At 35.3% G+C, this 14,071-nt stretch overlaps 1 protein-coding gene across 2 annotated transcripts; it reads right to left on the reverse strand.

Annotated features, from left to right (window-relative positions):
- Positions 1 to 657: 657 nt before the first annotated feature.
- On the reverse strand, positions 658 to 12,893 carry LOC121375438 (MIT domain-containing protein 1-like). Of its 2 annotated transcripts, none has more exons than XM_041502894.1 (7): positions 12,519 to 12,893; positions 10,332 to 10,483; positions 8,596 to 8,697; positions 5,120 to 5,256; positions 3,631 to 3,717; positions 2,948 to 3,057; positions 658 to 1,480 (listed from the first exon to the last, which is right to left on the reverse strand). In XM_041502894.1, exons 2-7 carry the CDS (start codon positions 10,477 to 10,479, stop codon positions 1,312 to 1,314), a joined length of 753 nt encoding a protein of 250 aa, XP_041358828.1. In that variant the 5' UTR covers positions 10,480 to 10,483; positions 12,519 to 12,893; the 3' UTR covers positions 658 to 1,311. The 2 variants fall into 2 exon arrangements, with proteins under 2 accessions (XP_041358828.1, XP_041358827.1); XM_041502893.1 differs by having other exon boundaries at positions 12,445 to 12,893.
- Positions 12,894 to 14,071: the final 1,178 nt, after the last annotated feature.

Raw genomic sequence — 14,071 nt, forward strand, 5'->3', positions numbered from 1 at the left:
CCTACCCATCGAGCCTTGCGGAGCACTCACTCAGGTTTTGGAGTTGGTATCTGGATTAAAAATCCCATGCCTCGACTGGGATCTGAACCCAGTACCTACCAGCCTGTTGACCGATGGCCTAACCACGACGCCACCGAGGCTGGTTTGTCATATAGATTTACACAATTCAAATATCCTCCAGGTATTTAACAGAACAATCTATTGGCAACATACTTCTTTCAACATAGACAAGCCATTTCTAGGAAGTACTGGCCTTTCACCAGCTCTGCTTCTGGAATGTGGCGCTTGTGTAGTATCGTTGTTTATTTTGTCATGATTCTGAGCCATTTGCTTGAATGGCATGGAATAATGGGATGGCTGATGGATGCAATGCAAAAAAAACCTACAACAATTAGTCCAAAAAAAAGGAGACAGATTGCCCGTCAGACTGGTAGTTGCAGGTTTTAACTCGTCCATTAGAATTCGTACTCACATTTGGCGAGCGGGTGAGTACTTTCTGCAAAAGTGTTTTGGAAATAAATAATAATTAAAAAAATTGTGTTCAATTTGCAAATCAATCGGCTCAAAAATAAATAACTTTTAGTAAATTTCATAGTATGAAAAAGGCATTCACTGTAGGACAGACTATAAATAATCACGTTAGACACGAAACAGACATAGATGAAAAACATTTTTTTTTTCAGTCTGGTATAAATTAGCAAAATACAAATTCACAGGTGGATGCAGGATTTGTATAGGGAGGAGGTGCAATGCTTAAAAATGGCATCTAAAATATTAAAAAATACACTAGCATGCATTATTTATAGCAATATTCTCCCCCCAAAACAAAGTTGACGAAGTTATTACATGCTCCCCACTAACACAAATAAATTCATTGCTTTCAGCATATAAAAGATCCCTCTCTGCTAATCGAAAAGAGTAGCCTATGAAGTGGCGACAGCGGGTTTCCTCTCTCAATATCTGTGTGGTCCTTAATCATATGTCTGACGCCAAAGAACCGTAAATAAAATGTGTTGAGTGCATCGTTAAATAAAACATTTCCTTCCTTCATTGCTTTCATTTGCTTTTTATTGCATCATTCTTCATTTTAGGCTCCATATTTGTTTAATTTGGCATTAGAGCCAGCCTACACCTTTCCTTTAATGGATTTTTTAAAACACTTTGAATTACGAGGAACGTGCGCACCCCATCACCCTCCTCTTAAATCCACACTTATATGTATATAATATTACATGTATTTTAAAAACTGTACTGTCATTTCATTTTTACTTTAAAAAGTTACTGCGTAGTTACTTTATCAAATAACTGGTGTCAACTTTGCTCGTCTTGTGGTTTGATATGCTTGCTATGAAAAATGTCTACAGTAGTTTCATGACAACGTCGCAATTCAAAGTCACAGAATCCAATGCAAAAATTGTTTTCAGTTGCTTTGTATAAGTCAAGACCTCGTCCAATTTTTATCACCCAACCATTGTTCAGTCTGAAAAATTAAAACAAAATATGATTCAACAAAGACAGCAAATGATTTTTAGTAAAGTTTTAATATCAAAACAGTTCATTTGCATAAATACTATTAAATTATATATAGTAATAACATTACTTTCAGTTCATCTGTTTAGTACAGCAGTTTTCTTCCTCTACTTTGTCCATTATATAATAATTAAATGTGATGCACAATACATAAAATATAAAAAATATAACCTTTTGATGATGATCTTAAACAAAAACAGCATTCTGAGAGTACCCCTACTGGGCCCAACACATTTTTGTATCTCCTAATTACCAGGGCTATAACTCTTTGAAAAATGGGAAAATCGCCATGAAAGTTAAAATATATCTGTAACAAAATATGATAAAGCTATACACAAAATTTCAGTTCAATATATTAAGGCATTGCCAAAAATAAAATCCGGACAAAAAAATATTCGTATCTCCAAAGTTCAAGGGCCATAACTCTGTCAAAAATGGGTAACATGCCATAAAAGTCTAACTTCATCTGTAACAGTTATTATAAAGCTATATACAAAATTTCAGTTAATATTTCAAGGCTTTGTGAAAAAAAACCATTTGGAAAACTATAAGTGGAACAGACGGATGGACGAACAGACAGACAGGACGGAGAGGAAACTAACAAGAGTACTGCAGTGTTTCAAATACAGCCCTACAGCATTCGAAATAAGTATGTGTCCATTTGTCCCGACAAGTCAAAATGTATCTGGACAAGCATAATGTACCTCAGTGGTTATTCGGTGAACAAGTAAAAAAGTATAAAGCAATTTTTGTACTTCAATCAACCAAATGACATTAGTGGTATCACATCGCAAAATGCAATACTGTTTTACAAATATTGTGGAAGTTGTTAACAAACATAGTCTTGTAAGAGTCCAGATCATAAATATTTGAAATACTGAGGAATTCTGAATGCCCCACATGGGATGCCTCGACCAACATGAATAATTTATTTGATCTGCAAATCAAATTTGATATTCAGTACCATTTGCATACTCTGAAAAACAACTATGTTCAAGCAAGACACATTGAAAAAATTTAAGAAAATCTACGTTCTATAGTACTCTGTAAGTTACAATCAACAATCGAGGTTGCGATATACATGTGTATCTGCAATGTAAAAGTTAATTTTTTTTTAAACAACACCACTAGAGCACATTGATTAATATTAATCATTGGCTATTGAATGTCAAACTTTTGGTAATTTTGACAGTCTTAGACATGAAATTGGCTACATTTTTTTCATTAGTAACAAGGGATGTTTTATATGCACCATCCCACAGCCTTTGATGTGCCAGTCGTGGTACACTGGCGGAAATGAAAAATAGCCCAATCGATCCCAGACGAACCGTGCATCAAGCAGGCACTTCACTATGTCCTTCCCCTATTTACAAAGTAAATACAATGTTTAGAGGTTCGGCAAGCTTCTGTAACCTACTTGATTTGTCTGTCATGAAGAGTTGTGGAGTACTCAATCTCCAGCTCAATGTTGTATTTCTTTAGACTCTTTTGTATCTGGCCTAGTTTGTGTTTTTGACCTTCACTTTCCTGAAACATATAAAATATTTATCTTAAGTACTAGTAATACATATAATCACATGAAGCATGTCTAATATATATATAAATGGGTCTGTTATATGTCAATCTCTGTCTGTTGTCAATTTGTCATCTGTTAATATCTCTCAATTGTCTTAGTTTATCTCTGCCTCCCGTCCCCTCCCTCCCCCTCCCCTCCCCTCCCCTCCCTCCCTCGCGGGTGGGGAACTCTCCCTCTCCTCCCTCTCTCTCTCTCTCTCTCTCTCTCTCTCTCTCTCTCTCTCTCTCTCTCTCTCTCTCTCTCTCTCTCTCTCTCTCTCTCACTCTCTCTCTCTCTCTCTCTCTCTCTCACTCACTCACTCACTCACTCACTCACTCACTCACTCTCTCTCTCTCTCTCTCTCTCTCTCTCTCTCTCTCTCTCTCTCTCTCTCTCTCTCTCTCTCTCTCTCTCTCTCTCTCTCTCTCTCTCTCTCTCTCTCAAATAACCAAGAACTATAACCTACTAACAACTAAATATCTTTTTGGTAACAAATAGTTAAAAACTTTGAAAACAGCAAAAACAATGGGTGTCAAATAAATTACCTCATCACACCCTGTAATCAGTTTAATCTTTGTCACTTTTGTATCCGATTTGACAACCAGTTCACAAAACCGTAAAAGGTTAAAAATCTGAAAAAATACAGTCATAAAAGTGCATTACGGTATAACATACAGATTATATTTATTTTGTGAAAGATGTTTATCACTTAGTCACATTCATAAATATCTGTTTATATTTAATAATTTATAATAATGAATGAATGAATGAATGAATGTTTAACGACACCCCAGCATGAAAAATACATCGGCTATTGGGTGTCAAACTATGGTAATGCAAACAAATAAGGTGATGAATAAGGGGGTAATTTATAATAAATTAGCTACGTGTACACATTATATTTTGTGCACATTTCAGGGAACCACGATTTACTACACTAGTTTCATAGTTTGTTACTCAATTTTAAAACATTAAACAGTAATTGCTAATCAATTTTCAATTGACTAGAAATATTGCTAATCCAGATTTTGAAAACAAAATGTTCCTTGCATTTAACACTTAAACACGTCTAACATAAGTGCACAACAATCACCTTTCTTTATTTCTGCTCTATATTTTAAGCTGTATATAATTTTAAAGTTGTCTTAGATTTATTAATAAAACTAAAGTTAAAATTTGTTTTTGATTTAAAACGACACCACTAGAGCACATTGATTTATTAATCATCGGCTATACGATGTCAAACATTTGGTAATTTTGACATTTTGTCTTAGAGAGGAAACCTGCTATATTTTTCCATTAGTAGCAAGGGATCTTTTATATGCACCATCCCACAGACATGATTACACATATCATGGCCTTTGATATACCAGTTGTGGTGTACTGAATGAAATGAGAAATAGCCAAGTGGGCCCACTGACTGGGATTGATCCCAAACCAACTGTGCATCAAGTGAGAGCTTTACCACTGAGCTACGTCCAGCCCCTAGTTATAAGATTCAAACTGTGATACAGAACAAATTATTTTTATTATCTCATCTTTCGAAGAAGTTGTCACACTTCAGGTATACACTTATTTAAAAAGTAGGGTTTTGAGGGTAGTTCTTATCCAATGACTCGAGGGGCGGGACGTAGCCCAGTGGTAAAATGCTTGCTCGATGCGCGGTTGGTCCCCGTCGGTGGACCCATTGAACTATTTCTCGTTCCAGCCAGTGCTCCACAACTGGTGTAACAAAGGCCGTGGTATGTACTATCGTGTCTGTGGGATAGTGCATATAAAAGATCCCTTGCTGCTAATCGAAAAGAGTAGCTCATGAAGTGGCGACAGCGGGTTTCCTCTCTCAATATCTGTGTGGTCTTTAACCATATGTCCGACGCCATGTAACTGTAAATAAAATGTGTTGAGTGCCGTTAAATAAAACATTTCTTTCTTTCCACTGACCCGCTACAAACACAAAGTAATTTAAGATTGACATTAGCCATAAATGACATTATTTCACAATTAATAAGAGGCGTTAGCAACAATATTTGTTACCTGGTGTGTTGCTCGGATATATGGATCTTCAATTTCGATCTCACTAACTTCATTGTCCAGAAAACGTGAAAAAAGCTTTTCATAACTATAACCAGTGGAAATTGCCTCTATTTGAATCTGTTCATGATATTTTCCAACTAAAAGGAAAGTAAAAAGAGAAAAAGTAACATTTTTGAAAAACAATGAAATATGATGTACATTAAATACTGGAGCAATTTTCTCTTCTTTTTTAATACTGTCTCAGATTCACATATCACATTTTGTGACAGGTGTGTGTGTGTGTGTGTGTGTGTGTGTGTGTGTGTGTGTGTGTGTGTGTGTGTGTGTGTGTGTGTGTGTGTGTGTGTGTGTGTGTGTGTGTGTGTGTGTGTGTGTGAATGTCTATAACATGTCTCCCACTGATATCAACAGTGCAAGTACATTGTCATCGTTGGGTCAGAAAAAGACTAAATCCAAATTGTGATCTTGAATAAGTGAATGAGTTATGTAAAGGTTTACTATACTCATGGCTGTTAACAAAAGTAAAATGTTGTGACTGAAATTTCAAGGTACAGGGCATTGCCCTGGTTGGGGGTTTAGATGGCGGATGTCAGTGCCATGATTATATCACCATTCAAAATGGTAGTGTTTTACATGACAATTGTAGTCCACTTTAAACATGTATTTCTCCCAACCCAAACCTTGTTTTTTTTTTTTTTATTGGACAAAAACATTAATTTGATGGGTCCTGCAGTGAACCTATATTAATAAAGATGGTCCTATTAGGCTGACATTTGCTGGGGGTGTTCTTTCACAAGCTACGGACATTTTTTTTAAAGTTTGCATTATTACTTGATATTATTTATTTAGGCTTGACCGCCAACTAATGGACGGCAAATCAAATATTTAAATACATTTACATCGGGTCGCCGTAGTCTTATCGCAAATTCATTATGGTCATTAAAAATTGGGGTAAAAGCCAATGTCTGATACTGCATTACGCTAACGTTGAATAGTCCTCTGTTGATCTCTGTGTCCATTTAACAATACGTAACGCAAAATCTTGCAGTTTTAATACCCCTCTCGCTCGTGTAACGTTTTGTGACCATGTCATATTTTACTTTGGGGTCTTTAGTAATACATATATGTTAAAATAAAACGGCAATGACTGGTTGCATACTTTATTAATTAACATTACGTTGCACAATAACCCCCCCCCCCCCCATTACGTTTTGTCACACATCCCATAATTCCTACTCTCCTTAGTGCACGTTGAGTAGTTCTCGAATGACCTCATTATTCAATCGTAAATAATAAAGAAGTAACATACCGCTGGTCGGTAAATGTTAATTTTTCACCGGATCAATTTTATTAAGTCTCAATATCTATAATACGCAATCTAATAATCTCCCAGCAGAACTATTACATTGTAACAGTGTTCAAACTCACACGTGCTGTTCGTCACATGGTGTGACATCGGGTATGGCCATTACTTCAAAGGGAGTGAATGAATGAATGAATGTTTAACGACACCCCAGCACGAAAAATACATCGGCTATTGGGTGTCAAACTATGGTAAATGCAAATAAATAAAGTGATGATCAACATCAATATAAAAATTCAAGGTTTAAACAAAAACAGTGTAAAGAACTGTGCAAAAATACAAATACAAATATCACAGAATTTTACGGACACCGAATTTTACTCTAAACTTCAATTTGTGCTGTATTGGCCATTCTCAAAGAGAATGTTACACCCCTGCACCACGGTGAGGTTACAGCACACGCAGGGGTCAAAGGGAGTGAGTAGCACATTTAAATTGGGGGGGGGGGGGGTTTCACTTAATTTACTACTACTGTAGTAACGTGTTTTTTTAGGGGGGTTTAATTACAAAAACGTACCAAACATGATAACAATTTTTTTTTAAATAATAATAAAATATCTGAAAAAAATGTACTAAACATATGTACACACCTTTTTACAAAATAAGATCGTCTGCTTAAAATAGCACAGCAAATGGTAGTGCAGGATACACATTAAGTCAATACTTTTACTTTCTACGTCCGTAAATAGCGGATTGGATGTGTTGCGATAGATCCCAAATATGTGTTAACGCAAATGGATGGATTAAAAACAAAAAGTTATATTCTTCTACCAAAAATATATTATATCAGACAATGTAGGCATTATTACTAAAAACTACGATACAACAGACTGTATCAAAACAGGATACACCTAATTTGCATATCCAGGTCAGAGTTGTTCGTCACGTGTTCATAATCGATCGGAAAACCAAAACGAAACTTTTTCGATTTTAAAAAAACAAAAACAAGTAGTAAACATTTTTATGAGTTCAAGTGTCATGATAAGAGCAACTTTGGGAATCTTTATTGGGAAACTGTTGGGTTGAAGGGTCTAACTGGGGAAAAGTTTGATATTGGATTGGGAATTTATGTTAGGGGAATGGGGCCGTTCACCGGCCCCAAAATGTATATTAGTTTATACCCTGGGATGGGTCCCTAAAGGGGGTCAGTGGGGCAAAGAAAACGTCCGAAGCGATCGGGTTGACATTACGGAAACCAAAAACGGCCGAAGTGATTCTCATTTAAAAAAAAAAAAAAAAAAAAACCTGACTGAAAAAATAATTTCCACAATTTCTCTGACGACGGAAATCCGTCTCACGACGGACAGTTAACAGCCATGACTATACTACATTACCAGTTAAATCAGGGCTTCTAGATTATGGTAGCCCCACTCCTGTGGCTAGTGATATTCAATGCTGGGCTAGTAAATAACTACTATAGCCATGCACGGTGGCTGTGAAATATTTTTGGTCAAATGTTGTAGTTGTCTATTTTGTAAATATGAATATCCTAATCCCATCCCCCACTCCCCAAAGTTAGAGTCTTTAAGTTATATCTCTCTTTAGGTGACATATCTGATTTTTTACTATTATTTAGTAAAATTGTATTAACTTAAAGTAAAGTAGGGCTAGTAGATTTTTAATCATGGCTAGTAAATTAAAAAAATCACTGATCCCATGGCTAGTGGATTTTATAAACATCCTAGAAGCCCTGTTTAAATACTGAATCTTGGTTATGTGTTACAGAAATATGTATACTAAAGATACTTATATTCTACAGGTGAAAAACGGTTTATTTTTATTTTTATTTTACTGTCAAATACATGTCGATCTAGACAAAAATAAATACATGGTTCATACAACAACCAAATTTCATGAGATTTCAAATATTTCTTTATCATCAATATAATATAACCAATCTGTTTTGACACAAATTGCAAACCATGTTTTGCGCTGTTTGAAATGGGAAAAAGTTACTGACATAGGAATAAACATATGCAATAAAACTATATGCAGCTAAATGGAATTGGCTATCTACACATTTTCTTTCAAGAAAGCTGCTTATGAGCCTAGAATCCTGCTGACATTTCTTTTGGAGGAGGTGTGTGATGTGTGCAACTTTGAATACGTTTACCTTCTTTCTCATGCTGTACATGCTGTTTGAGTTCCTCGGCTCTGGTCATGTATTCTGATATCTTCTGACGATACCGGACCTTCTTGTCTTCGTCGTGAGTTCCTAGAAACAAACAAAACATTAATAGGTTCAGGTAGCACAATCTTAAAATACTCTACATGTAGTCCTGGAATTTTGTCATCACAGGTTGTTAAGCATTTAATGTTATTTCAAAATCTCTATCTCGCCTCCTCATCAATTCATATCTTTTACTATACTGGAAAGGAAAGGAATATTTATTTAACAATACTTCAGCATATTCTAAACTAGGGCTATTTGGTGTCTAGCATATGGCTATTTTGAAACTTTCTACCCCATGGACCATTCCTACTGATAAAGTAGCAAGGAATCTTTTATATACACTTTCCCAAAGACAGGACAGTACATACCATGCCACTTAATGTCCAGTTATGAGGCACTGGCTTAGATGGAAAACATTCTCAGTACATAAAGGGAGATTGATCCTGTTACCTATTGCAGCTTACCAGGTGAGTACTCTGACCGTAAGAGAGCTAGACGGACATTTGGACGGTTATGACGCTGTAATGAGAGCATTATAACCATCCAAATGTCTATCTAGCTCTCTTACAGTCAGAGTACTCAGGCTAACCAGGTGAGTGCTGTACCAATAGATAAATCGTGTCTCCATATTTTACTATGCAAAACATAAACACAACTACAGATTTAACAAACCAGTGCTATGTTTTAACGGTCGATGGATATCTTCAACTGTCTTAATACAACACATGGTCAGACAAATATTCTAACTTCATAACATTGAAAACACTCAAGACTAGTCTTTAAAAAAGGATTACCCGTATGAAAGCACTATCCTTTGTATCTAAGCTAAAGCATATATTACAGGTAACATTTTGTTCAGTATCACGTTGTGATTCGCTATGCAAGATTCAGATGCTGTTACTCACTTTTAAAACATTAAACAGTAATTGCTAATCAATTTTTAATTGACTAGAAATATTATTAATCAAGATTTTGAAAACAAAATGTTCCCGGTATTATATATTAATTTACTAAATCTATATTGACTTACTAATGATACATGTACATTAAAACATATTTTATCCTAGAACTTACCCATGATATCCATGTCATAAACCCATATGATAATTTAGTATACATATTAACCCGGTTAATAATGATATGCAAATTTGCAAGGTCTCTTAAGTAATGTGTTGCTGTGGATGGGTCATTTGTTTACAAGCCAACAAAACCTGTATAAATTAGCGTCATATTACTGCTGGCGGAGACCTTAGTACTGTGATTTACTAAAATTTGTATTAAAATGTTCTATTAGGTGTGTTATAGGATAAATAGAATTCGCCACTCATGTTTTTTAATATGTAAAATATCAACCTGGTCTAGTTAATCAGTTGATATTTTCCATATTAAGAAATACTTATGACAAATCCTCTATTTATATCTCTGAACCAGGGCTAGCTCTAGGTGAGCAGAAACTTTCACCAAATTATCAATTAAACTTAAAAAATTGCAGAAACCCAGTCATTTTCCAATGAAATATCAATCATTACATGAATTTGTTTTGCCAATTGTTTTTAAAATTTACAATTGGCAAATTTGGCGAGTGCCAGAGCTAGCTAGGCAGAACATAGCAATTGGACTGCTTAATAAAATATGGACACATTTTAATGCACAGTCACATAACCTTCTGGTCTGACCTTTAAGGACTTCCATAAGAAGATGCAGTCCTTCCTGGTAGCACGTGGTTGCCTCTTCAAAGCGTTTGGCCATGTCCAACTCCACAGCCCGTTTGAGCAGGCTAATCGCGGACGCCTCGATGCCAGCTCGCTTAGTGGGATCTGTCATGTTCCTGCAATACAAAGGTAAGGGATCATCATGGAACTTTAAAAGCTGCTATATGTATGTACCTGTTTAGTTTCCCATATAAAATAAAAAGCTACCGTACTACAAACCCCACAACAACCAGACACAAGTAGGGAACATTTTGTTCAGTATCGTGTCGCTATTTTCAAAACATCGATTAAACAGTAGCTGCTAATCAATTTTCAACTGACTTGAAATATCACTAATCAAGATTTTGAAAACAAAATGTTCATCGACAGGTTTAATAAAATGGTCAATAATAATAATTTAAGCAATATTTAAGCAACATTGTAAATTAACAGTAAAACAAAAAAAGCTTTAAACTATTTTAACTAGCTAATAACTAGTCAGTGGCTTCATAACAACTAAAGAAAGTGTGCGTGAATGGATTGCTAAACATTTATTAAAGAAAGTGTGCGTGAATGGATTGCTAAACATTTGTTAAAGAAAGTGTGCGTGAATGGATTGCTAAACATTTGTTAAAGAAAAGTGTGCGTGAATGGATTGCTAAACATTTACTAAAGAAAGTGTGCGTGAATGGATTGCTAAACATTTACTAAAGAAAGTGTGCGTGAATGGATTGCTAAACATTTACTAAAGAAAGTGTGCGTGAATGGATTGCTAAACATTTATTAAAGCATCATTAGAAATGTGTTTGCCAATGGACATCAATTCACAAAAGTGTGAGTATATTTTGATTGAAGAAAATATTGTACTGGTAAGCCTATTTTAAAAACTTGCACCACTGATAAAATATATGAAGTAAAATATCAGTACCAGTAAGATAAGATATGTTATATTTATTGCATACATGTGTACAATGCAAGAACAATGGTGAAATTGTCTGTCATTGACTTATTACAAAAACATTGCGAAAAACAATCTAGCCAGAGTTTAGCCAGCCTAGACTGGTTTATACATCAGAAACCAGTCAAATAGTTTGTGAATGTTAGCAAACATAAAGTTAGCGTCCACTTGTGTTTATGCAAAAACGGGCACGGATACAGCTAATATGAAGTAACATAAAATGTGTCTGCTGCAGAATGCAGTCTGGTGTACGGCTGTGTATATCGTTTTTCAAAATGGACCATGTAGCTGTAGATGTGGAAACGTATACAAAAACTGGTCTGAAAACACACAAGTGGATACAAAACTGAACTGGCAACCACATAAATTAGTGGACACTCACACAAAACATGTCTACATCTGTATCTACACCATATATAGACAAGTGGACACGCAACTTAAGGCCGACATTTCTGCCCAATATCTAGTGCATGGGGTACATTAAGGCAATACTTTTTTTAAGTGCACGAGTTACTTCCCTCTATGTAGCAAATGTAAAATGGCGGTATATTTTTTAAGGTTGTCATTGAAGATTTATTTTGTTAATAATGATGCAAGTACTTCAATCGGGATTTTGTGAGTACAGTTGGTTATACATTTTTGGTTTGTGTTCATTTGTTGCACTTTTTCGGTTGAAAGATGGTGTCACAAGTTTTGAATACCAGCTATATTAAGGGTATTTAAGGAGATTTGGATGTAGTAAAAACCACACTTACTCTAGACTACCCAATATGTCACAAAATGGATTATGTCAGGCTATGTTGAGGAATTATAAATTGATACTTCATCATCATAAACCTCGACCATGGCTGATGACATAATAAAAACTTAAATATTGTAATACTGCATCCATATAACGAATATAGGCCTACTCAAGATTGCTACTTTAGTTTGAAAATGCAGTGTTGCCTGGGAAACCGGTTAGAAGCGTCAAACAGTACACATATAATTAAAATACGTGAGATTACCGGAAGTTTCCGAAGTATTCATAATTTTTAGTTTCTAATTATTGGGCTCATATGATCTTTAAGCTGCGAATTATAAAATTACTTTCAAGATCTCTGGTTTAACGAACGTGTAAAAACAGTACGTTTAGCATACCTAATTATTAATCCTAAACATATAGAAGAAAGGCGTCTTCCTACTTTTGCTTTTAGTTGTATTACAAAAGTCACCTTTTCTGTTGACACCGGTTTACGACAAAATGCGAAAGACCGTCCGTCACTCGACAAATCAGCCGATTCCGAAGAAACTGGAATCGGCCCAATCGGAACACCTCATCACATTCCGCTACGCTAGATGTAGGCTCGGACACAAGTTGTAGGAATACACCAAATTTTCATGTATTTGGTGACGCGGTTAGGACGAAGTTCGTAACATAATGTAGTTCGATCAAATATGGAACATCTTTGACACAACCTTTTTTTTTTTTTATAAAATTATTATTCTGGAGTTACTTAAGCAAATATTATGTGTGGGATCGAGTAAATTGTAGTTATTTATTACAATCACATGTGAAAATAGCATAATATTTTAATTTAACTCTGATATTCGACCTTTAAGATATTTTTAAAAATGTTGCTAAACATGGACAGTGGGTGGGTGGGTGCATGCAAGCACATGTGTAATGCAATATTTTAATTATAACATTTAAGAGTTCTATGTTTTAGTATTTTAAATGTCCAGTATCACAATAAACTATTAAAAAAAGCCCCACTTAGTTCTTTGGAGGAGCTGAACCTAATGGCAATCTGTACCAAGAAACAGCTGATTAAACAGACTGATGTTTTGGTGAAATTGTTCTTAAATGTGAAAGCGCTGGATTGTTTAAAAAGCTGACTTGTCACAATTTCTATGGAATATGCTCGCCAACTGCACACATTAACTGTGATATAGATTTAACCGTGGTTCATGAGTAAAGATAAAGACGACTAAAAAATTGTTTCGTGATGGATTTGTATTTTCAATCTGTTTTAGAAACTTCTGAAAAAGGTTACTTCAGCATATTTAATTATAGTTAAAATTGAAGAAATTGTAATACATTTATTTTGGAATTTAATAATTTTATTTACACATCTGTCACATATTCTGTAACTGTCAGTAGGTTTAAAGCCTAATGTGTCTGTTATCTTTTGTATTATATCATTCTCGCGTATTCTCTTCGATGCATTTGTTGTTGTATGTAGTTGTCTATTCACTGAAGCACAGAATGAGCAATTATATTCCATGGCCATGTTTTGATCATGTGACTGAAAAAAGTTCCGTCCAAAATGGTGACGCATTGTGTCCGAGTTTATATTTCGTAGAAATGTACGAGGAGTTCCGATTGGAATCGGCGAAGGTGTTACGATTCGTTTCACGAAATTAGTTGACCGGTAGTTTTCCGAACTCGATACATAATTGAGGTCTCACTACACAGACGTCATCTGCCATTGAAACCCATGTTAAACTGCCCAACTTCAAGCGAAGATTGCCCATAGAACGGGTTCTCGTTGGCACTAACAACATACACCATTGCAAACATACATTATATAAGCATTTATTTTCACTCCAAAATTGAGAACATTTCCGTCTCAGTTTTTTGCTTATGACCGCATCTTGCTGTAGTACCGGTCCGAATAGGTGGTTCATTAACCGATTCACTCCGGCTGTCACTTGCGCTATATACCCATGTTCCAAAAGGTCCCATGTCGCACAATATTACAAAATAACATGGGCAAAATACAGC

This window comes from Gigantopelta aegis, chromosome 6, assembly GCF_016097555.1.
Source record: "Gigantopelta aegis isolate Gae_Host chromosome 6, Gae_host_genome, whole genome shotgun sequence".
In the NCBI taxonomy this organism is placed as follows: domain Eukaryota; kingdom Metazoa; phylum Mollusca; class Gastropoda; order Neomphalida; family Peltospiridae; genus Gigantopelta; species Gigantopelta aegis.